The 23,684-nt window shown below is 46.9% G+C and overlaps 1 protein-coding gene across 3 annotated transcripts in view; it reads right to left on the bottom strand.

The window, feature by feature from the left end:
• LOC135200273 (BTB/POZ domain-containing protein KCTD5-like) overlaps positions 1-23,276 on the bottom strand; it is a 173,988-nt gene extending 150,712 nt beyond the window's left edge. For all 3 annotated transcript variants that reach the window (XM_064228762.1, XM_064228761.1, XM_064228760.1), the window contains exon 1: positions 23,045-23,276. In XM_064228762.1, the coding sequence (XP_064084832.1) occupies positions 23,045-23,239 (195 nt within the window). In that variant the 5' untranslated portion in view covers positions 23,240-23,276. The remainder of the gene's footprint in view (positions 1-23,044) is intronic.
• Between the last annotated feature and the right edge of the window lie 408 nt (positions 23,277-23,684).

Here is a 23,684-nt window from a genome sequence, read left to right as displayed (position 1 = left end):
TTACACGGGTTAACAAAAGAACATTCTTTCCCTCTACATTTAAAGCAAACTGTGTGAGGATCTACCGTAGCTTTCGGTAGTCTCACCTTGCATTCATCCATAGAGCACACCCTAAACATAGAAGATTTCTTAACCTCTAACTCAGACATCTCGAAATCAGAGAAAAATCCAAATCAATATCCAAAAACAATCCACAAATGCGTATGCCAAGCCAACAAGATCAGGTACTTCACCGAAAGTCAGTCCAAATAAATCCACGGCAACGAGAAATGAATAAAGCTGTCAGGAGGTAACAACCACAGGTGTAGTCGTCACCGGCGACAGAAAAATTCTGATTGGAAAGGGAGATTGGTTCTTACAGCCGCCACCCAGCGGCGGGTAAGGTAGATCACCTGACCTACCTGTCGCGTGTGCCGCGAGTTTTGAATTCTGTCGTGACGTCAGAGACGTATAGCTAAGTATATATCTGACAGGAAAGTTCATGTACAAAATTCATTTTTACCTTGTAATTGGTGGTTTTATCTTTACTGCCATCAAAACTGAAATTCCACAGTGCTTATTTGATTATAATTATACACATCATTGGTCTTAATCCACTCCAAATTGCACTTGAACCACGTTGCTGTTCCTGGTTCCTAAGCGCTCACTCCACAAACACAGTTACGAGCAGCAGACGACGACACTGTTTATGAGGTGCAATGCTTTATTCCCTTACAGTGGTCCCCCCGTATTCGCGGGGGATGCGTACCAGACCCCCCCGTGAATAGTTAGAACCCGCCTATTTTGTTAGTTAAAACTCAAGAAAAACCCACTAAAAATTTTCATACATGGTTTTTTTTAATAGTTTTATCACAAAAAGTGCATTTTATGATGAGATTCATCAAAAAAACCAGGAATTTGTGGATATTTACCATAGAAAAATACTGCGAATGCGTGAATTTTCCGCGAATAATGCAGGGAAACGTTCCTGAGAGAAATCCGCGAATGTGTGAGTCCACGAATCTGGAGAACGCGATTACGGGGGGTCCACTGTAATTGTTTACTTTACTCATTACTTAGTTTAACTTTACTTTGTTACTTCAAAATGTTTATTTAATTCATGTCTGTTATCCTTTTTTGCAACCAAATTACCCCGAAAAATTACAGATATTTCTAAAGTAGATACAATCCAATGTTTCGAACCTTGTCGTACATCTGGCTGCCGAAAACCATCGTGGAGCAGACGACGATTAGTGGATTATATTTTTTTTTTTGCTAGCACTTTTCATTGATTTAAGTCTATATTAGTAATTTTTTTTTTTTAATAACTGTATGCCATAAATAAATGTAACCTTTAATGTTTGCATGCTAAGAATGGCAAAATCATCATTGCCAAATTAATGGAGCTTCACACATACGCTGATGCATTATCATAAACTGTTTCCATGAATTCTAGTTGTCATAGTAATCCAATAATGATAAAATTGCTTTAATATTTATGTATATATACTTCCAATACATAGCCTAATTTCACCAATTTCCCCGTTTTGTGTAAGTCTTATACCCAGTTTGGAGGGTCAACACATACCAATTGGCAACAGAGAGAGAGAAAAGGGAAGGTGAAGGAAGGAAGTAGGACAGGGGTGGCAGTGGAGGTGGGGGGAAAGGGTAGATGGAGCTTTTTACTGCTGTGTTCGTATCCATTTCTGGATAATGGAGTTTTTTGTCTCTTGGTACAAGGACAAGTGTCGTTATTCTTTACGATTAGTGATTCACGATACCCTTATAAATTACGGCACTGGGTGTAATGCACTATAGCAAAATCTCGTTCTGATACGAGTGTTCGTTACAGAAATATTGCCAAAGAACGTGGTTGCACTGTCTCTGAAACCCATAGTAGGTATGCTGCTTAGTTGTCGATCAAGTTTTTTGTAATCAAGTATTTTTTACAAGCTAGCTATTGAATAAATTTATATTTTTCTCAATCAAAACATATGACCCTCAATGCCAACTTTCCTCTTTTAACGACTTTCTGGTCACTGCAAATTCAGCCCCATTAATTTCTTATGGTGCGAAAACAGACAGAGGCCCAGGGACCGAAAGTGATTGCGTCACACTACTGCGGTAATCCGGCAAAACATCTTCATATATCCAAAAAGTAAATAATAAAGATATATATGCCCATTACGATTATAACAATTACATGCATAGCTGATAATCTGCATGAATAACTGGTAAACTGTTCTGCAAGAAAGTTGAGTATAGCAATTATTTACAATAGGTACGAAAGTCAAGGTGTCGTGACGTCATAATACAGGACTTAAAAGAACGTTCTAATTCCGTAAAATAATTACCTAAATTTCAGTCAGAATTTACTTTTTCAATAACGAATATTTTCAAATTAATCATCATAAATATGTAAAATATTGATGTTTTACTATTTATTTAAAAAATTATCTAGTGCACGCTTCGTCGTCGTCTTCTACCAAAAATGATATTGTTATAATACAATAAAGTTTCATACATACTTACCTGGCAGATATATACATAGCTAAGACTCCGTCGTCCCCGACAGAAATTCAAATTTCGCGCCACTCGCTACAGGTAGGTCAGGTGATCTACCGGCCTGCCCTGGGCGGCAGGACTAGGAACCATTCCTGTTTTCTACTCATATATTTTCTTTTCTCCCTGTCTCCTGCGGGGAGGCTGGGGGGGCCCTAATCGTATATATCTGCCAGGTAAGTATGTATGAAACTTTATTGTATTATAACAATATCATTTTCATACAATCAACTTACCTGTCAGATATATACATAGCTGATTGGCACCCTTCGGTGGAGGGTAAGAGACAGCTACTTCTGGAATAGACAGGTAAACAACATATGTTGTAGGTATAAACAAAAAACCTTGGTTCCTACCTGATAGGTGGTAGACTTCGTGGGTGTTTGCCCCGTAGTCTGCATCACCTCAAGAAACTTTAGCGAGATATGTGATCTATGGCCAAGAATTCTTGTGGGTCTGCCGAAGGGGTCTTATCCACTTACTCGGCAGAGCCTGAAAGGACTTTGTCAATGGGTGCTGATCCACTTATATGACAACACACCTTATTAAGGAGGGGACACACAAACCAAATCCCGACCACCTGATCCTAACCACCATGTTAGTATTAAAAATTGCTCCGAGTTATCCCCAAACTCTTCGCAACAACCATAACTCAAACCAAATTGCACACGCACACAATAATCTTTCAAAAAAAAATTATGATACTCATCTAATAAAAGATATCACAAGAGTTCCTTACTGAACGAAAGTGACTGGCCGCCTGTGCGGCATCTGCACTTGTTCAGCAGAAAGTCTAGAACATATCTATTAGACTTATGTAGTAATTAAGGATTGGTGTTAGCTCCTGTACCCAGGATTGTGCCCGCAGACACGAAAGGACCTAAAGAAAAAATTTTTCATAGGTCACACGAACGTCCTTCAAATAGTGAGAAGCAAACACAGAATTACATCTCCAATATGTCGCTTCCAAGATATTCTTAAGTGACATTATTTCTCTGAAAAGAGAGAGACGTAGCCACTGCTCTCACTTCATGAGCTCTTACTCTCAGGAGTTTGAAAGAATCATCCGTGCAAGCCTTATGAGCGTCCGTAATGACGTTCCTGAGAAAAAAGGCTAAAACATTCTTAGACATAGGTCTTGATGGATCCTTCACCGAGCACCAAAGACCTTGTCTAGAACCTCCCAACTGTTTCTTTTTCTGTATGTAAACTTTAAAGCCCTTACTGGGCAAAGAGACCTCTCCGGTTCCCTGCCGACGAGAACCCGATAATCCTTTACCTTTTAATTCGAGAATTGTTTCTTCTCGTCCCATGGGTATTCGAAGGATTTTCATTCTTCGCCAAGAATAATTCTTTGAAGGAACAGATGGCTGAATCTAGATTGAAACCCACTTTATCACTAAGGGCGTGCAGCTCACTAACTCTTTTCGCCGTCGCCAGTGACAAAAGAAATAAACATTTTCTCGTTATGTCACGAAACGAGGCCAAATGCAGGGGTTCAATCTCGCTCTGAGGACAAGAACTTAAGAACCACGTCTAGATTCCAGTTAGGGGGAGAAGTAATCTTAGACTTCTTGGTCTCAAAAGATCTAATCAGATCATGTAGATCTTTATCGTTTCCCAAATCTAGGCCTCTATTCCTAAAGACGGCCGAAAGCATACTCCTATAGCCCTTTATCGTGGCTACGGAGAGACGCGATTCTTCTCTCAAAAATAACAGAAAATCAGCGATTTCTGATACAGAGGTACTGGAGGAGGACAACTTCTTCGACTTACACCACCTTCTAAAAAACTTTTTTCCCCACTTCGATTGGTAAACACGGATAGTGGTAAGTTTCCTTCTCGCCGGGCTCTAGCGATCGAGCTTGCTGCTTTGCTAGAAAAGCCTCTCGCTCTGACAAGTCTTTCGATAGTCGAAAGGCAGTCAGAGCGAGAGCGGGGAGGTTTTGATGAAACCTCTCGAAGTGTGGTTGTCTGAGAAGATCCTTCCTTTGTGGAAGGGATCTGGGGAAGTCTACCATCCACTCCAGCACCTCTGGGAACCACTCTTGAGCTGGCCAAAAGGGGGCTATCAGGGTCATTTTTGTCCCCTTTGAAGTCACAAACTTCCTGAGCACTTGCCCCAGAATCTTGAATGGGGGAAATGCGTAAACGTCTACATGAGACCAATTTAGCAGGAAGGCGTCTACTGTTAGAGCTCGGGGTGGGGTCTTCTACCACTGAACAAAAGACTTCCAGTCTTTTTGAGAGGAACGTGGCAAAGAGGTCGACATGAGGAGTCCCCCAAAGAGACCAGAGATTCTGGCAAACTTCTGAGTGGAGGGTCCATTCGGTATGAAGGACCTGGTTCCTCCTGCTCAGCCTGTCTGCTCTCACGTTCCTTACTCCTTGAACAAACCTCGTCAAAAGAGCGATGTTCCTTTGAGATGTCCACAACAGCAGGTCTCTTGCGAGCTCGTAAAGGGCATACGAGTGAGTACCTCCTTGCTTTCGAATGTATGCAAGGGCGGTTGTATTGTCCGCATTCACTTGGACTATCTTGTCCCTCACTAAAGGTTCGAAGCTCTTTAGGGTTAGGTGTACGGCAAACAGCTCTTGCGTTAGATGTGCCAGGACACTTGAAGAGCATTCCAAGTGCCTGACACCTCTCTCTTTCCCAAGGTTGCTCCCCAACCTTTTTCCGACGCGTCGGAAAACAATACAAGGTTTGGGTTCTGCGTTTCTAGGGAAGTACATTGTTTTCCTTCAGTGGAGTAACCACCATTATAAATGGCGTCATCAGAACTGGAATGGGAAAAAACTGTCCGAGAGAAGCCCTGTCTTCAGTTCCACGATCTTCTGAGGAAGAACTGAAGCGGACGGAGATGAAGTCTTCCTAGAGGAAAGAACTGTTCGAGCGAGGAAAGAGTCCCTAATAGGCTCAACCATTCCCTCGCCGAAGTACGTTCCTTCCTTAGGAAGAGAGAGACTTTCTCTAAACCTCTCGTTAGTCTCTCTGAGAAGAAATACTCGAAAACCGAGAATCCATCCGAATCCCCAGATAGACCAAGTTCTGGCTGGGGATCAGTTGGGACTTCTCGAGGTTCACGAGGTAATAATTCCGAAGGTCTTTATCCAGGTTTGAGTGTCCACAGTCAGGTCCGCCAAACACTGTTGTTTCTCTGACTTTGCTCTGATGAGCCAGTCGTCTAGGTACAGAGATATGCTGATTCCTTTCAGGTGAAGCCATCTCGCCACATTTTTCATAAGGCTCGTGAAAAACCTGAGGCGCCGTAGACAGGCCGAAACACAAGGCTCTGAATTGGAAGATCCTTCCCCCCGTCATGAAACGGAGGTACTTCTTCGACGAAGGATGGATCGGGACGTGAAAATAGGCATCCTGGAGATCCAGAGACACCATCCAATCCCCATTGGCGAAGAGCCGCAAGGACTGATGCAGAGGTCCTCCATGGAGAACTTCTGTTTCTGAACAAACTTGTTCAGAGCGCTGACATCCAGAACTGGTCTCCAGACCCCCGAGGCTTTCGCAACCAGAAAAGACGATTGTAAAACCCTGGGGAGCTTTGATCCAGCACTAGCTCTATAGCTCTCTTGTCCCACATCTGATCCACCATTTGTTGAAGAGTATCTTTCAACACAGGGTCCTTGTAATTGGCGGACAATTCCCGCGGAGTTTGACGTCAGGGGAGGATTGTCCAGGAAAGGAATGAGGTATCCCTTCTGTAGAACAGACATAGACCAAGCGTCTGTATCTATGAGAGTCCAGGCTTCCGCAAATCCCCGGAGCCTGGCACCTACGGTGTTTGGAGGAGCGCAGCCACTTCACTTTCCCTTTTAAAGGGACGGAAAGAGGCTCTACCTCTCTTCTCAGTCGCTTTCTTTTAGCGGTAACTCTAGCGAGGGCCTCCTCGAAAGGGCCGAACAGGCGTAGACACACCTTTCTTGTCTCCCACCATCACTGGTCTCTTCTTCCTGGACGATTGCAGGAGAAGATCCTGTGTTGCTTTCTCCGTCAGAGAACGGGAAATGTCCCTCACCAACTGCGAAGGGAACAGAAAGTCAGACCTGGGACGCGAATAACAAGGCTGCCCTTTGCGAATGGGATACCGCTTTTGTCAAGAAAGCGCTAAAAACAGATCTCTTCTTCAGAGACCTGCTCCAAAATAAGGAAGAAACTTCCCCTGAGCCATCCTGTACGCCTTGTCAATACAGGACAAAATTGCAAGGAGTACGTCCGGATCGAGTCCTTCCGAGGCATGAGCCTTCTTGGACATCACCCCAAGGGACCAATCTAGGAAGTTGAAGACTTCTAAAATGTGAAAAAGTCCCTTGAGGAGATGATCCAACTCAGAAAAACCCCAAGTTATCTTCGCAGTATGAAGGCTATGTCTCCTGGATGCATCTACCAGATGGAAAGTCAGCTTCAGCGAAGCTGGGAGAGTGAGTCCCATATTCTCCCCGTCTGGTACCAAATACCTCTCTTGCCCGTAAGTCTAGCGGGAGGCATGCAAAACACCGTCCTGACTAGCTCCTTCTTGGTTAGCATCCAGCTATCCAGCGACTGAAGAGCTCTCTTCATAGAAATCGTCGGCCTCATCTTCAAGAAAGCCGACGACTTCGGTGTCTTAGAGCATGAAAAAAGTGAACGAGGCGAAGGAGGAGCGGCAGGGATCAATGCATCTCCGTATTCCTGTAGGAGGAGAGCTGTCAAAACTTTGTAGTTAGACAGCCCTTCTCTGCCGTGAGTCTCGTCTTCTGAGTCCTCTTCCAATATCGGATCAGAAGGATAAGTCACTTCCCGTTCTGGGTCTTCCTGCCCAATAACTCTCTCTACGGGAGACAAACTCCTAATAGGAGAGGGGCTAAGAGTATGTATAGTGCTCCTCTGCTTGGCTGGCTCCTCGCGCTTGGCTGGCCCCTCGCGCCTGGCTGGCGCCTCGCGCCTGCCTGGCGCCTCTCGCCTGGCTGACTCCTCGCGCTTGGCTGGCGCCTCGCGCCTGACTGATGCCTCGCGCCTCTCTAAACTCTCGCGCCTGACTGACGCCTCGCGCCTGGCTGGCGCCTCGCGCCTTTCTGGTGCCATATCCTTGTATGGATGATGCTTGTCTGGCGCCTCGCGCCTGGCTGAATCCTCGCGCCTGGCTGCTTCCTCGCGCTCGGCTGACGCTGCTGGTCTGGCAGACGTATCACGTCTGGATATATCCTCGCGCCTGTAAAGCGTTTCTCGCTTGTCTGGCGCTTTAATCCTGTAAGACGCTTCTCGTCTGGAGGAAAACTCGCGCTTGACTGGCGCCTCGCGCTTGTCTGGCGCCTCGCGCTTGTCTGGCGATTCAAAATCGTCCAAAGAGTCTCTATCAGAATAGATCTCAAACGCCTCACGTCCCACAGGAGCCTCACTCCTGGCGGGAGAAGGAAGACGAGACTTCTTGACAGGAAGCCTCACGTCTTTCTTACGAGGGGGATCCTTCGAAAGGACTCCTACCAAGGCGGATAACTGCTCTGCACAGCCAAAATGATCCTCTTGGAGCTTCTCCGGCGTATTCTTGAACGGGAGAGGGAGACCTCGAAGGAGTTTTGTCCAAACCATGGGACGTCAAAACCCTCTTAGCCTTCTTGATCGAAGGAGGCGCTTCTTCCGAAAAGCGTTCGGGGCTAGAATCCAACACAGGATCTTTCCAGTGCCTTTTCAGGGGCCTGGACAGGTCCGAATCCTTCCACCCTCGTTTAGGAGAGGGAGAAGCGGACGAAGAGAAGCACTCTCTGAGGACGCTTTTCCTATAGCGGTCCGGGAGCAGTATGTCTATTTACAGAGCTGCTGAAGGGACGCCTGACCGGGGGGAATTCTCCACAACCTCCGTACGGCTTTCGACTTTGCTTTCTCCTCTGGGCTTGGGAGCTTGGAAGAGGTCGAGGCCTGGGAGCGTCGCGCAGACGGTCAGACGACCCCTCCACAACACTGGGGACACTCACTTCACTATAATAGTCACTTTCACAATCCTTACCTTCATGGCAGCCATTTGGATTTCATCCTGTGAAGAGTAGCTTTCAGTTCAGCAATTTCCGAGGCCGAATCTGAATGTAAAGCCAGTGAGGGCCCTTGATACAGAATTAGAATCAAATGCATAGTTAAGGGAAGAGTTAGAATCATTAAAAAGGCTCAATAGGCCTCCTTGTACTACTACCCGCACTCTTAGATGCCGCCCTTCTGACTCTATCCCTTTCTAACTTCTTCAAGTAAGAAGTTAGAGTCTTCCATTCCTCAACATTCAACCTCTCACACTCATGACAGGTGTTAGAAATAGAAGAATCAAAACCTCTACATTTGCGACATACAGTGTGAGGATCAACCGAAGCCTTCGGTATCCTCACCTTGCAGCCTACATTCACACACACTCTCACACAACCACTTGAATCAGACATTCTTGAAGAAAAATCAAAAGCAAGTCCAAATCCAGTCCACAGTAGCGAATGCCAAAACAACGATCCAGGTACGTCACCAAAAGTCCACAAAAAGATGATCAATTGTCTAGAAAAGCAAATTCCAGTCAGGAGGTGGCAGCAACAATGTTGATACCACCGGCGACAGAAAATATATGAGTAGAAAACGGGAATGGTTCCTAGTCCTGCCGCCCAGGGCAGGCCGGTAGATCACCTGACCTACCTGTAGCGAGTGGCGCGAAATTTGAATTTCTGTCGGGGACGACGGAGTCTTAGCTATGTATATATCTGACAGGTAAGTTGATTGTATGAAACAGTTGTTTACATAAAAACGTCCTGGTAAGGGACCGTGTTCCGATTGTTGTGGTAAAAGTGCCACAGCGTCTGTGGGTACAAGTGGTGTGCGGATTTATCACAGGAAATAGGTAGTTTGTTGACACAAGCGACTCCGTAAACATCAAGATGGCGTCAATCTTCTAAAATATTGAAGCGTAAGTAAAAATTTCAAAAGTGTTTTGGTGAGATTTCCACTGCCGTAGCCACCCTTTTCACTACCCTCTATTTAAATATGACAATTTGTCGAAAATTGCATTTTTCCTAACTATACAAACCTGAGGTCCTTTAACAATAGGAAGTAGCTAGCGGCAGCTGGAACGGTCGTAAGCTTCGAACAAGGGGAGAACGGTAGTTAACTGCTTGTCCGATCGTCGCGCGCCGCGCGACTGGGAGGTAAACAAATCACTTTTGCTTTTGGCCCATGCAAAATACGCAGAGTGAGGGGTGGCATGAGGAGGGACTTTATGTTAAAGGACCTCAGGTTTGTATAGTTAGGAAAAATGCAATTTTCGACAAATTGTCATTTGTTCCGATACGTAATACAAACCATCGGTCCTTTAACAATAGGAAGACTCACTTCTTGGTGGGTGGAATCTGAGTCTTTTGATGAACAGACTGGTGTTCGTCCATACCCTGGAATGACCTCCCTGGTCGTAAGAGCGAGGGAGGGATCAAGCCTCTGTCCGATTGATCGGGGTGTGCACCGCAGGATCAATGGTCAGACCTCTGGGCCGAGTACTAAGAGAGAGGCAAGCGTATCTCTTCGTACCAGCATTGTAAGAACTTTTCTTTTACATGAGCAAATGTAAAGTAATGGGTTTGTCTCATGTTGGCATCCACTTCTCCCCCTTGTTGGAGAAGTGGTGGATATTTACTCCTATTCTAATATTAAAGAGATAGGATGGAGCTCTGTTGAATAGCTTACCTGCATCGGACTCCTTTCCAGCAAGGTAACGACCGTATCCCACTCTGCCCACAGGTAGAGGATAGAAAAAGATGGTGAAGAGAAGCCAGTCACTCTCTCATTCACTCATTCATTCTCCCAGTCATACCAGGAATCGATGCTGTTCTGCCTGCTCGGGTGCTGGGTAAGCTTACACAACGTGTTGAGCAGCCACCACAGGTCCCAAGGAAAAAGTATCCAAGGACTTGTGGGCAATATCCCGAAGGTAGAAGGACGTGAAGGTGGTCTGGTTGGCCCAGACACCCGCCTTCAGGACCTGCGCCACGGAGAAGTTCTTACGGAACGCTAAGGAGGTCCGATACCTCTGACTTCGTGGGCTCTCGGTCGGAGCGTACGGATGTCGTCGCTACCATTCAGCTCGTACGCTCTCCTGATCACCTCACGTAGCCAGAAAAGAAAGCGTGTTCTTTTGGAGACTTCTTTCTTGGTGGCCACCCCAGTGCTAACGAAGAGGCGTCGACACTCAGGCCTGAGATGTCGAGTTCTCTTCAGATAGCGCCGTAGCGCCCCTCACAGGACAAAGCAGCATCTCATCCGCATCGTTATCTGTAAAGTCCAGCAGGGTGGGAGGGATCGATGAAAGACTCGAACCTGTCGTCAGGGATCGACGGATTCTGAGTCTTAGCTACGAAGTTCGGGACGAAATCGAGCGTCACAGATCCCCAGTCCCCGCCTCTGGTATGTTTCACATCATAAGAAAGGCCATGTAGTTCCCCTACTCTCTTCGCCGATGCCAGGGCCAGCAAGAAGAGGGTCTTGAGGGTCAGATCCCTGTCTGACGACTCTCGGAGTGGCTCGAACGGTTGTTCGAGTCAGACTCCTAAGGACGAGAGGTCACGTCCCACGCAGGGAGGGGGCCTGAGTTTCCCGTGGGTGGGCAAGACCTTTCGAAGCTCCTCATTAGCAAGGATATCTCGAACGAATTCGTGATGTCCAGTCCCCTCAGTTTTAGACGAGAGCCAGAGCGGCTCTATATCCCTTGACTGTGGGTACTGAGAGGAGCTTCTCTCGGCGAAGAAACACGATGAGGAAATCCGCTACCTGCTGAAGAGTGGCTCTGAGAGGAGACAAAACCCTGTCTACGACACCAACCACAGAAGACGGCCCACCTTCCCCTGGTATACAGCTGCAGAGGACTGTCTGACGTGTCCAGCCATCTCTGTTGCTGCGCTACGAGGAAAGCCTCTCGTTCGCAAGAGATGGTGGATAACAGCCAGCCGTTGAAGTTGAAGGGACTGGACTGCGCGGTGGTACCGTTTCTACGTGTGGCTGGGCTAGAAGGTTGTGCCAGTTGGTAGCTCTCTCGGTGCGTCTGCAAGAAGAGCCAGCAAGGTCCGGATACCAAACGGCTTGCGGCGTTTGGGAAGCCACCAGGAATCATTCTGAGATTGGGAAGTGACCAGCGCTCGACTGATCACTTTCCGAATCAGACAGAAGGGAGGAAAGGCGTAAGCGAAGAGGTTGTCCCACGGGGTGGAGAGAAGTCCTCTGCAGCTGCCCATGGGTCCGGCACGGCCGAGAGAACACCTGTATCTTCCTGTTGTGCCGGGTGGCGAACAGGTCTAGACGATCCGGTCGCCCCCACAGGTTGAAGAGCCTTTCCGCCACATCTTGGTGTAGAGACCATTCGGTCCCTATCACCTGATCCCGACGGCTGAGCTTGTCTGCTACTCAAAACATTCCTCTTGCCTGGAATGTAGCGTGCTTGACAGCTCTATCGAGTGAGCCGTGGCCCACTCGTGCACCTGCACCGTCAACTGATGGAGCGGAAGAGACACTAGCCCCCCCTGCTTGTTGACATAATGCCACTACTGTGGTGTTGTCGCACATCAACACCACTGAGTGTCCCACCAAGCGGTTCCCGGAAACTGGGAGAGCGTTGAACGTCCGCCTTGAGTTTCCAGGACATTGATGTGAAGGTGCTTCTCGTGATGGTCCCACACACCTGCAGTCAGCAACTCCTCCAGGTGTGCGCCCCATCCATCCCGCGGTCGATGCGTCTGAGAACAGAAGCATCTCCGGGGGGGGGAGAAAGCGTATGGGCACTCCTCTTAAGAGGTTCTTGTCGTCGAGCCACCAGGCTAGGTCCTGCCTCACCTTGTCCGTGATAGCCACGGGAAAGTAAGGAGGATCCTTGGCCTGAGACCAAAATCTCCCTTAGCCTCCACTGGAGAGACCGCAGGTGAAGACCCGCCCGTGAGGGCTAACTCTTCCCGAGTGACGACAGATGGCCGATCACGACTTGCCATTGCTGTGCTGCCTGTTCTGCCGCGACAAGGAACCGGCCGGCTGCCTCCCTGAATTTGCTGATACGCAAGTCTGCGGGAAAGACTTGCCCTGCTACCGTATCTATCAGCATACCAGGTACTTCATCTTCTGCTTGGGTTCGAGATCGGACTTCTCGTTAGTTTATCACGATCCCCAGATCGCGACAAAACTTGAGGAGTCGATCTCTGTCCTGTAGCAACTGCGAGCGGGAGCTCGCCAGGACCAGCCAATCGTCGAGATACCTCAGAAGACGTATCCCGTTCGAATGGGCCCAAGCCGACACCAGAGTGAACACTCGCGGTGAACACCTGTGGGCGGTTGAGAGACCGAACAAAAAAGTGCCCTGAATTGGTACACCGTCCGGTCGAAGATGAAGCGGAGGTTACTTTCTGGAGGACTGATGGATGGGTATTTGAAAAAATACGCGTCCTTCAGGTCCACCGAAAGCATGAAATCGTTCCCCCTGATCGAGTCGAGCACTGAGCGTGCCGACTCCATCGTGAACCGCGTCGTGCGAACGAAGCGGTTCAGGGGAGAGAGGTCTATCACCGGGCGCCAGCCCCCCGATGCCTTCTCCACTAGGAAGAGGCGGCTGTAAAAGCCTGGTGACTGGTCCTCCACGATTTCTACAGCTCGTTTCGCCAGCATGGTCTTGATCTCCTGTCGAAGAGCGTTGTCCTTTGCTGATCCCCGACATAGGTCTGTAGATGGACCGGTTTGGAGATGAGGGGGGCCGAGACTCGAAGGGTAGTAGATATCCCTCCCGAAGGACGTCTACTATCCAGTTCGGCGGCGCCGTAGCGCTGCCAAGTCGCCCAATGGCTCGCCAGGCACCCCCCCCACTTCCGGCAGCAGGTGAGGGGAACGCCGTCCCTAGCGTTTCCCTCCTCGTTTCGACTTCTTTCCAGCACCTCCTCGGGGAAAGGAGGGTTGGGAGGAGGGCTGATTGCGGCCTCCTCTCGCAGAAGTCGAAACAACTGGAGTCTTCACACGGGGTTTGGACTTGTGCAACCGTCTTCGCCGCCGTGGAAGCGCTAGCCAAGCTCTTTGGTTTTGGCCGCAGTTACTCGAGGTTGCCCAGAAACCTTCGAGACTGCCTGGTGGACTAAGCGGTCATTCTCGTCCAGTGCGCCGCCGTTCCACCGCAGCTCGTCCACCATCTCTCCAGGAAAGGAGAGCTGGGAACTCCTAAGAGGTCCATTTTCTTAGCCCGAGTGCCGCCTCACGCCCAGCCCCCTTGGTCACTCGGGTAAGGACTGCGTCCCTACGCCGAAGAACCAAGTTGGCCACAGGTTAGCAGTCTGATGGGCGAGGTAAGAGATTGCTCCTTCCTCCAGACTTGCACAGTCTCCTGAAGGAAGCGTCGTCTTCGAGAGCAGAACTCCCCCCCGGAGCCGGCCGCCACCTTGGATATTGTGAGGGACCACAAATCCAACCAGGAAACTGCCTGGAATGCTGCCATAGCGGTAGATTCCAGGGCAAGTGCCTCCTGCTGCGAGAAACCATAGGTTCTTCCGACAGGAGCTGCTGCAGGGACACACCTGGAGTCAGCCTCGCTAACTCCGGGTTAACCTGTTTCGGCAGTATCGGGTCTTCTGATGGCACGTAGAAACGCCTCTGCCGCTGTAGAGGAGGAGGCAAGCAGTTCTTAGAGGACCGTCCGGATTTTAGCGAGTCCTCCCGTCCTGAGACGAGATTATCCACCTGATCCAGGACTGAGTCCGCAAGGCTATGATCGTGGCAACCCCATCATCATTCTTTTTTGGGCTCCCTCTTGGGACCCCACCCCCAAAATGACTCGAGCCGGGACGTGGGCTCTGATGGTGGTAGCGGCGATCCTTCCGCGAGGCCATTATGCAGACGCATCAGCGTTAATGACTTCCGCGAAGTCCTCTGTATCTCGGGCGTCACAGCGTCCTGTGGAGGTAGGACCGTCCATTCCCTCCAACAAGAAGATATACCCTCCCCGATACTCCTCCTTCAGAAGGAGGAACAGCGACAGACCCTGACGGTCGCCTCCAAACTACTTGCGCGTACGTCCTGGGTCGGTCCCTAAGACCGTGCCTGAGCGTACGGCGTCATAGCTGGGTCACGAGCGGCGCACCTCTCGTGATCGCTCCTGGTACCGTTCGCTCCTCCCGTATAGCCCGAGGAGGTTTGAAGGTACAGGAGAGGCCAGACCTGACGCTCCCCCCGCGCTCGGCTGGCAGGAACCAGCGTGCGTAGAGGGCTGCTGCCGATCGTCAAACCCAAACCCCGCGGTGACGGTCTAGCAGCAGGCCTAGCGTCGCCGCTCGCCTGGGGCGATTGGCTCGGCTGAGAACGTCGAGACCGCTCCTCTAGCGTCAGGCGAGCTGCCGCTGGTCACCGTCTCCGCCCTGGTCCCATCGGGAGCGGCGAACGGGGGGGTGACCTGCTAGGCTCCCTTTCGCGTCGAGACCGGCCAGCGTCCTCCTCGGCGCAAAGCTCAAACCGCTGGTACTAGCCGTGGCTGGTACCGTCGGCCGTGGGGACTCCTTCCTCGCCGTCAACCCGTGGCCGGTCAGTGACCGTCACGTCAGCCCGAGCAGCCGGCTGGTCGCTGCTGAGAGCGTCCAGTGGCCTGGCGAGAGTCGGTGTGCACGACTCTCGCCAGTCTTCTGCTCCGTGCCGCTGTCTTTGACGGCGAGCGAGCTCGGTCGTCGAAACTTTGGCTGGACGGTCCTCTTTAGAAGAGCGTCCACTCGGTGCTTCTCGCGAACGAGCAGCAGCCGAGACGGAACCTGGCTTAGCGGCAGAACCACTAGTACCAGGTGAGGACGCACCAGCCGAAGCTGATGCACCTCTGGTCCCCGTCGACTTCTTCTTTGCAGAAGAAGCGACGGGCCCCGCACCCGAAGGAACAGGAGGACCAGCAGAAGAGCTCCCCAGCTCGCCTGAGCGAGCCGGGCCCTTAGAAGATCCCGAAGGAGTCTTCTTAGGGGGGGAGGAGGCAACCTTCTTCTTCTTCGGCTGTTTGGCCTTAGAAGTCGAAGGGGAAGGAGAGGCAGCAGACGACGAAGAAGACGATGAAGACGATGACGACACCTTCTTCCTCTTCCTCTTCTTCTTCGCCAGGCTCCGCAGGACAGACGTCAGGTCTTCCATCCAGGAGGGAGCCGGGGCAGTTGCCGAAGCAACAGGGCCCGACTGCACCTGTCCGGAAGGACCTGAGACTGTTACAGCAACACCAGCAGCGGGAACGGCAGGAACAGGTCCGGGAACAGCAGGAACAGCAGGAACATCTGAAATTGAATGTGTACCTGAAATGGAAAGAGTCGCTGGAGCGGCCACAGGTACGGCAGGCACGGCAGGTACTAAGGGAGAGCCAGGCGTCCTGTCGACAGTCACCGACATCCGTGGCACTGGCGGCAAGGTCCAGGGGGGTACTCTTGGGGCAGCGGAAGTCCGGGGTCGGACAAAGGAAAAAATCCAGGTGGTGGTGGCATCGTCCTCTTTGGAACGGCGGCAATTGGCTTTTGTACTGCCACCGTGGTGTCACCGACATTATGTGAGGCGTATATACAAGATGTGGTGGCATCTCATACGCAAGGGGTAGTTAATGTGGTCGTCGTGGTGGTCACCGCACCATGAGTGACCACGGCCGACCCCGCCAACCGCTGTATCAACCCCTGGATGCTGGGCACTCCCTGCAGTCCCAGCGACTCCCACACCTGTCCCAAGTCGTCCTTCGCTGCTGGCACACCTGCGGAAGCAAGAGTCGGGTTAATAGGAGGGGCTTCCCCGCGCCTGGGGGGCGAAATTCCCCCCCCACCCCCCCCAGCGGACAGAAGACCCCCCCCCGAATACAACTGTACGTCCGGGTAGCGGGCGCCCTCCTCCACACATCGACGGATCGAGAGAGGAAACAAAAGGACTCCGCTACCCCCCCGCAGGGGAAGGCGCAAACCGTGGGGGCTGGCCGGGAGGCAGGAAAGAGGACGAAGTGTCCGTCACAAAGGAGTCACTGGACTTTCCGATGACTTCTTGGCCGGCCTAAGTCTCTTCCTGCCCTCGTACAGCACCCACTGCGCCTCGGACCAATTCATACAAACCATACATGGCTCGTTACGAGAGCACTCTCGCCCTCGACAACGAGTACAAACCTCGTGGGGGTCCACCTCCACAAAGGACCTGAACCCCCCACATTTACGTCCCTCCAGCCCGGGACACACTCTACGGGCGACTGGAGGGCGCGGTGAAATTTCAATTTCCTCTGATTCACTCATTGTAATCAATTGAAATAGAGAAAAAAGTACTTACTATCACTCCTGATACACAGAAATAGAAACCAAATACTCAAGAATTGAAGCAAACGACAAGCGGGCAGAGCGATGGCGAACACGTCCTTCCCACACACGGCCGAAAGCAAAAGTGGTTGTTTACCTCCCAGTCGCGCGGCGCGCGCGATCGACAAGCAGTTAACTACCGTTCTCCCCTTGTTCGAAGCTTACGACCGTTCCAGCTGCCGCTAGCTACTTCCTATTGTTAAAGGACCGATGGTTTGTATTACGTATCGGAACAACTTAAAATTTGGTCTTAACTTCTAACTTTGGAGAAAATACTTACTTCGAAAGGAGACTAGAGGTCTTTAGCTCCGTTCCTCACCAACAACAAGTCGCAACTGATGCCCATCTCCGGTGTCAGGAAGCGTTATAGGGCAAAACACCGCATGGTACAAGGGTGGACCATGTACGATCAATGTGTACCACCCCAAAAAAAGTACATTATAACGCGTCCTGACACCGGAGATGGGCATCAGTCGCGACTTGTTGTTGGTGAGAAACGGAGCTAAAGACCTCTACTCTCCTTTTGAAGTAAGTATTTTCTCCAAAGTTAGAAATTAAGGCCAAATTTTAAGATTTAAACAGAAGGTAGTGAAAAGGGTGTACACGGCAGTCCAAATCTCACCAAAACACTTTCAACACTTTTACTTACAACTTGAAATATTTAGAAGATTGACGCCATCTCGATGTTTACGGAGTCGCTTGTGTCAATAAACTTCCCATTTCCTGTGATAAATCCGCCCACCACTTGTACCCACAGACGCTGGGGCACTTTCATCACAACAATCGGAACACGGAAACTTACCACAACGTTTGTTAGTAAACAACTGTTTTGGTAGAAGACGACGACGAAGCGTGCACTTGGATAATTTTTTAAATAAATAGTAAAACATAAATATTTTATATATTTATGATGATTAATTTGAAAATATTCGTTATTGAAAAAGTAACTCGATTCTGACTTAAATTTAAGTAATTATTTTTGGGAATTAAAACGTTCGTTTAAGTCCTGTATTAGGACGTCACGACATCTTGGCTTACGTACCTATTGTAAATAATTGCTTTACTCAACTTTCTTGCAGAACAGTTTACCAGTTAATCATGCAGATTATCAGCTATTCATGTAATTGTTATAATCGTAATGCGCATATATATCTTTATTATTTACTTTTTGGACATATGAAGATGTTTTACTGCCGGATTATCGCCGTAGTGTGACGCAATCGTTTTCGGTCCCTGGGACTCTGTTTTCGCACATAAGAAATTATGGGGCCGAATTTGCAATGACCAGAAAGTCGTTAAAAGAGGAAAGTTAGCATTGGGGGGCATGTTTTGATTGAGAAAAATACAAATTTATTCAATAGCTAGCTTGTAAAAAATACTTGATTACAAAAAACTTGATTGACAACTACGCAACATACCTACTATGGGTTTCAGCGACAGTGCAAGCACGCTTTTGAGCAATACCTATTCCTGTAACGAACACTCGTATCACAACGAATTGTAAAGAATAACGACACTTGTCCTTGTATCAAGAGACAAAAACTCCTTATGCAGAAATGGATACGAACACGCGTAAAAAGCTCCACTTACCCTCTCCCCCCCCTCCACTGCCACCCCTTTCTTCTTCCTTCCTTCGCCTCTCTCTCTCTCTCTCTCTCTCTCTCTCTCTCTCTCTTCCTTCCTTCGCCTCTCTCTCTCTCTCTTCTCTCTCTCTCTCTCTCTCTCTCTCTCTCTCTCTCTCTCTCTCTCTCTCTGTTGCCATTCGGTATATGTTCACCCTCCAAACTGGGTTTAAGACTTACACAAAACGTGGAAATTGGTGAAATTAGGCTATGTATTGGAAGTGTATATACATAAATATTAAAGCAATTTTTTCATTATTGGATTACTATGACAACTAGAATTCATGGAAACAGTTTATAATAATGAATCGGCGTATGTGTGAAGCCTCCACTAATGTGGCAACGATGATTTTGCCATTCTTAGCATGCAAACATTAAAGGTTACATTTATTTCTGGCATATAGTTATTAAAGAAATTCAAAATACTAATATAGACTTAAATCAATGAAAAGTGCTAGCAAAAACAAAAAAGCCCCCCAACAAAAATATATATATAATCCACTTATCCGTAGTCGTTCCTCTGGTTTTCGGCAGCCAGATGTATGAAAACGTTAGAAACATTGGATTGTATCTACTTTAGAAATATCTGTAATTTTTCAGGGTAATTTGGTTGCAAAAAAGGGATAATATACATGAATTAAATTAAAATTTTTAAATAACAAAGTAAAGTTGAACTAAATAACGAGTAAAGTAAATAATTTAGGGAATAAAACTTTGCAGTTTCATCATCTGCTGTTCGTAACTGTGTTTGTGACGCGCGCGCTTAGGAACCAGGAACAGCAACTTGTTTAAAGTGCAATGTGGAGTGAATTGAGACCAAAATGTGTATAATAACAATCAAATAAGCACTGTGGAGTTTCAGTTGTGATGGCAGTAAGGATAAAAACCACCGATTACAAGGTAAAAATGAATTCAGTTCAAACCATGAGCCCAGGAATAAAAAGTTTCATACTTTCAGTAATATAGGCAACAAAATGTTGTTTTATTGTGCTGATTACAACTGTAATCTTGAGTAAAGATACATAAACAAACGTTACATATATACGCTAACATTGTTCAAAACTGAGTGCTGGGAAGGCTGGGAAAGATGGTGGTCGTCACTGATCAGAACCTGTACATCCACACGGTAGGCCCGCCAGCCATATTGGATTTCAAAACTGCCTTGAAAACACTTATTTTACGAAGAGCATCACATGCTTATTTTGGTTCGTATGGGGCTTTCATAGGGTAGATCACCACGGCAGGCCAACCAGGCCACCTACATTCAACGCTTGCCACCCTCCGAAAAAGTACATTATAACGCGTCCTGACACCCAGATGAGGGCATCATCGCGACTTGTTGTTGGTGAGAAACGGAGCTCAAAGACCTCTACTTCTCCTTTCCGAAGTAAGTATTTTTTCTCCAAAGTTAGAAATTAAGGCCAAATTTTAAGATTTAAACAGAGGGTACTGAAAATGGCGCCCACGGCAGTGGAAATCTCACCAAAACGCTTTAGAAATTTTTACTTACAACTAAAAATGTTTCGAAGATTGATGCCATCTCGATGTTGTTTACTGGAGTCGCTTTTGTGTCAACAAACTTTCCATTTCCTATATAAATCCGCACACACCCACTTGTACCCACAGACGCTGGAGCACTTTTATCACAACATCGAAAACACGATTTTTCTCACCAACAAAAAAGCCAGGAGAGTAAACAGCTGTTTTGGTAGAAGATGACGAAGAAGCATGCTCTTAGCTAATTTTTAAATAATAGTAAAAACATCAAATATTTTACATATTTATGATGATTAATTTGAAAATATTCGTTATTGAAAAAGTAACTAGACTCTGACTCAAATTTAAGTAATTATTTTCTGAATTAGAACGTTCTTTTAAGTTCTGTATTATGACGTCACGACATCTTGACTTTCGTATCATTGTAAATAATTTGCTATACTCAACTGTCATTAGCAGAACAGTTTACCAGTTATTCATGCAGATTGTTATCAGCTATACATGTAATTGTTATAATCGTAAAGCGCATATATATCTTTATTATTTACTTTTTGGATATATGAAGATGTTTTACTGCTGGATTATCGCCGTAGTGTGACGCAATCGTTTTCGGTCCATGGGCCTCTGTCTGTTTTCGCACCATAAGAAATTATGGGGCCGAATTTGCAATAACCAGAAAGTCGTTAAAAGAGGAAAGTTAGCATTGAGGGGCATATGTTTTGACTGAGAAAATACAAATTTATTCAATAGCTAGCTGTAAAAAATACTTGGTTATAAAAACTTGATTGACAACTAAGCAAGCATACCTACTATGGGTTTCAGAGACAGTGCAAAGCACAAGCACGTTTTTGGGCAATACCTATTTCTGACAACGAACACTCGTAACAGAACGAGATTTTGCTATAGTGCATTACACCCAGTGCCGTAATTTATAAGGGTATCGTGAATCACTAATCGTAAAGAATAACGACAATTGTCCTTGTACCAAGAGACAAAAACTCCATTATGCAGAAATGAAATGGATATGAACACGCGTATAAAGCTCCACCTACCCTCTCCCCACCCCCCCCCCCTCCACCGCCATCCCTTTTCTTCTTCGTTCCTCCGCCTTCCTTTCTCTCTCTCTCTCTCTCTCTCTCTCTGTTGCCACCATTTCGGTATGTGTTGACCCTCCAAACTGGGTATAAGACTACACACAAAACGTTGAATTTGGTGAAATTAGGCTATGTATTGGAAGTATATATACATAAATATTAAAGCAATTTTATCATTATTGCATTACTATGAAACTAGAATTCATGGAAACAGTTTATATAATGGAACGGCGTATGTGTGAAGCCTCCACTAATGTGCAACGATGATTTTGCCATTCTTAGCATGCAAACATTAAAGCATGCAAACATTAAAGGTTACATTTATTTCTGGCATACGATTATTAAGAAATTCAAAATACTAATAAAGACTGAAATCAATGAAAAGTGCTAGCAAAAACAAAAAAGCAAAAAAAAAAAAAAAAGTAGTCGTTCCTCTATGCACTTTTCCGTATTCGTTCCTCTATGGTTTTCGGCAGCCTGATGTACGAAAATGTTAGAAACATTTGATTTTATCTACTTTAGAAATATCTGTAATTTTTCGGGGGGTAATTTGGTTGCACAAAAAAAAAAAAAAGGATTAATATACATGAATTAAATAAAAATTTTAAATAACAAAGTAAATTTAAACTAAATACGAGTAAAGTAAACAGTTTAGGGAATAAAAACTTTGCAGTTTTCGTCGTCTGTCGTCGTCTGCTGTTCGAAATTGTGTTATGGCGCGCGCGCTTAGAAACCAGGAACAGCAACGGGTTTAAAGTGCAATGTGGAGTGAACTGAGACCAAAATGTGTATAATAACAATCAAATAAGCACTGTGGAGTTTCAGTTGTGATGGCAGTAAGGATAAAAACCGCCGATTACAAGGTAAGAATGAATTCAGTTCAAACCATAACCCCGGGAATAACAAGTTTCATACTTTCACTAATAGTATAGGCAACAAAATGTTGTTTTATTGTGCTGATTACAACTGCAATCTTGAGTAAGATCAATAAACGTTTACATATATACGCTAACATTGTTCAAATAGTGCTGGGAAAGGCTGGGGAAAGATGGGTGGCCGTTACTGATGAGAACCGTCCATGCAAAACGTAGCCGCCATATTGGATTTCAAAACTGCCTTGAAAACATATTTTACGAAGAGCTCACATGCTTATTTTAGTTCGTATGGGGCTTTCATATATCACATTATGTTGACGAAACTTCAGTCTTTTAAATGGTATGCTTAGAGTTGCAATTGTATTCTTGTTTCACCAATTAAATATCGAGTGAATAAGACCCGTCCACCGTGATGAGGGTTGGCCTGCCGTGATGTTCTACCCTATATCACATTATGTTGACGAAACTTCAATCTTTTGAATGGTATGCTTGGAGTTGTAGGGTAAAAAACAGCATGGTACAGGGGTGGACCATGTACGATCAATGTGTACAACCCCCAAAAAAGTACATTATAACGCGTCCTGACATCGGAGATGGGCATCAGACGCGACTTGTTGTTGGTGAGAAACGGAGCTAAAGACCTCTACTCCGGTGTCAGGACGCGTTATAATGTACTTTTCTTGGGGTTGTACACATTGATTGTACATGGTCCACCCCTGTACCATGCGGTTTTTTACCCTAATTGTATTCTTGTTTCACCATTTAAATATCAAGTGAATAAGACCTGTCCACCGTGATAAGGGTTGGTAGTCGCTGGTGTTTCCCCCTAATGTACTTTTTCGGAGGGTGGCATGCATTGATCGTACATGGCCTGCTGCAGGCCATGCGGTGCTTTATCCTATCTGTCTAAGCATTGCCTAACCTATGGGATACTACTACCTACTACCTAGCTACCTTTGCGTTGATTAGAAAACTACTTGCCACTGAAATCTAATAATTTACCACAACTTCTACATAAGTGACATCACGGAGCAACCATAACGCGTTCGAAGCCTAAACAAAAAAACTATCTTCAAAAATAAGGTAGTCCTAGTAGACTAACCTTGTCTGTGTGGAGTTCAGGATCCTCCTGCACCAGCCGACAGAGAAAGGAATTTGGATCCCTACATAATGTAGTTCTCGTAGTTAGGAAATGCGTCCCCCCAACGTTCAATTTAATCCATTCTCTCGGCCGGGTGGATCCACAAAGTCGACTATTAGGGTTAACATCATCTAATCTGGGAGGTGACGCCGCCATGTTGGCCTACTGTAAACAACATTTAAGGACCTACGAGGGAGCCATTTGTTGAACAACATTCCAAGTTTCGAATCACAACAATGGCGAAAAGTACTTTCTGATACATTTATTTCTGTAAAAATTACTATAATAATAATCATGAATAATTCTAAAATCCCATTTGTTACTAATGACCTACATCGAATTCTAATTCTAAGTAAACAGCAGTAGGAGATGAAAGCTCCCTTTTGCAGAGCAACAATCGAGGGTTAACCATTGATAGTAGAAAATAAGTGAGATGTGACACTTCAAAAACTCCAGTACATAAGTGGACGCCATATTAGAAGACACTTTACGCTTTGAAAGTCCTGACTAGAATCTAGCCCAATAATTCTCTCTCTCTCTCTCTCTCTCTCTCTCTCTCTCTCTCTCTCTCTCTCTCTCTCTCTCTCTCTCTCTCTCTCTC

This window comes from Macrobrachium nipponense, chromosome 26 (genome assembly GCF_015104395.2).
Source record: "Macrobrachium nipponense isolate FS-2020 chromosome 26, ASM1510439v2, whole genome shotgun sequence".
Lineage (NCBI taxonomy): Eukaryota > Metazoa > Arthropoda > Malacostraca > Decapoda > Palaemonidae > Macrobrachium > Macrobrachium nipponense.
Note: the sequence above shows the minus strand (reverse complement) of the source record. Positions and strands in the feature narration are given on the sequence as shown.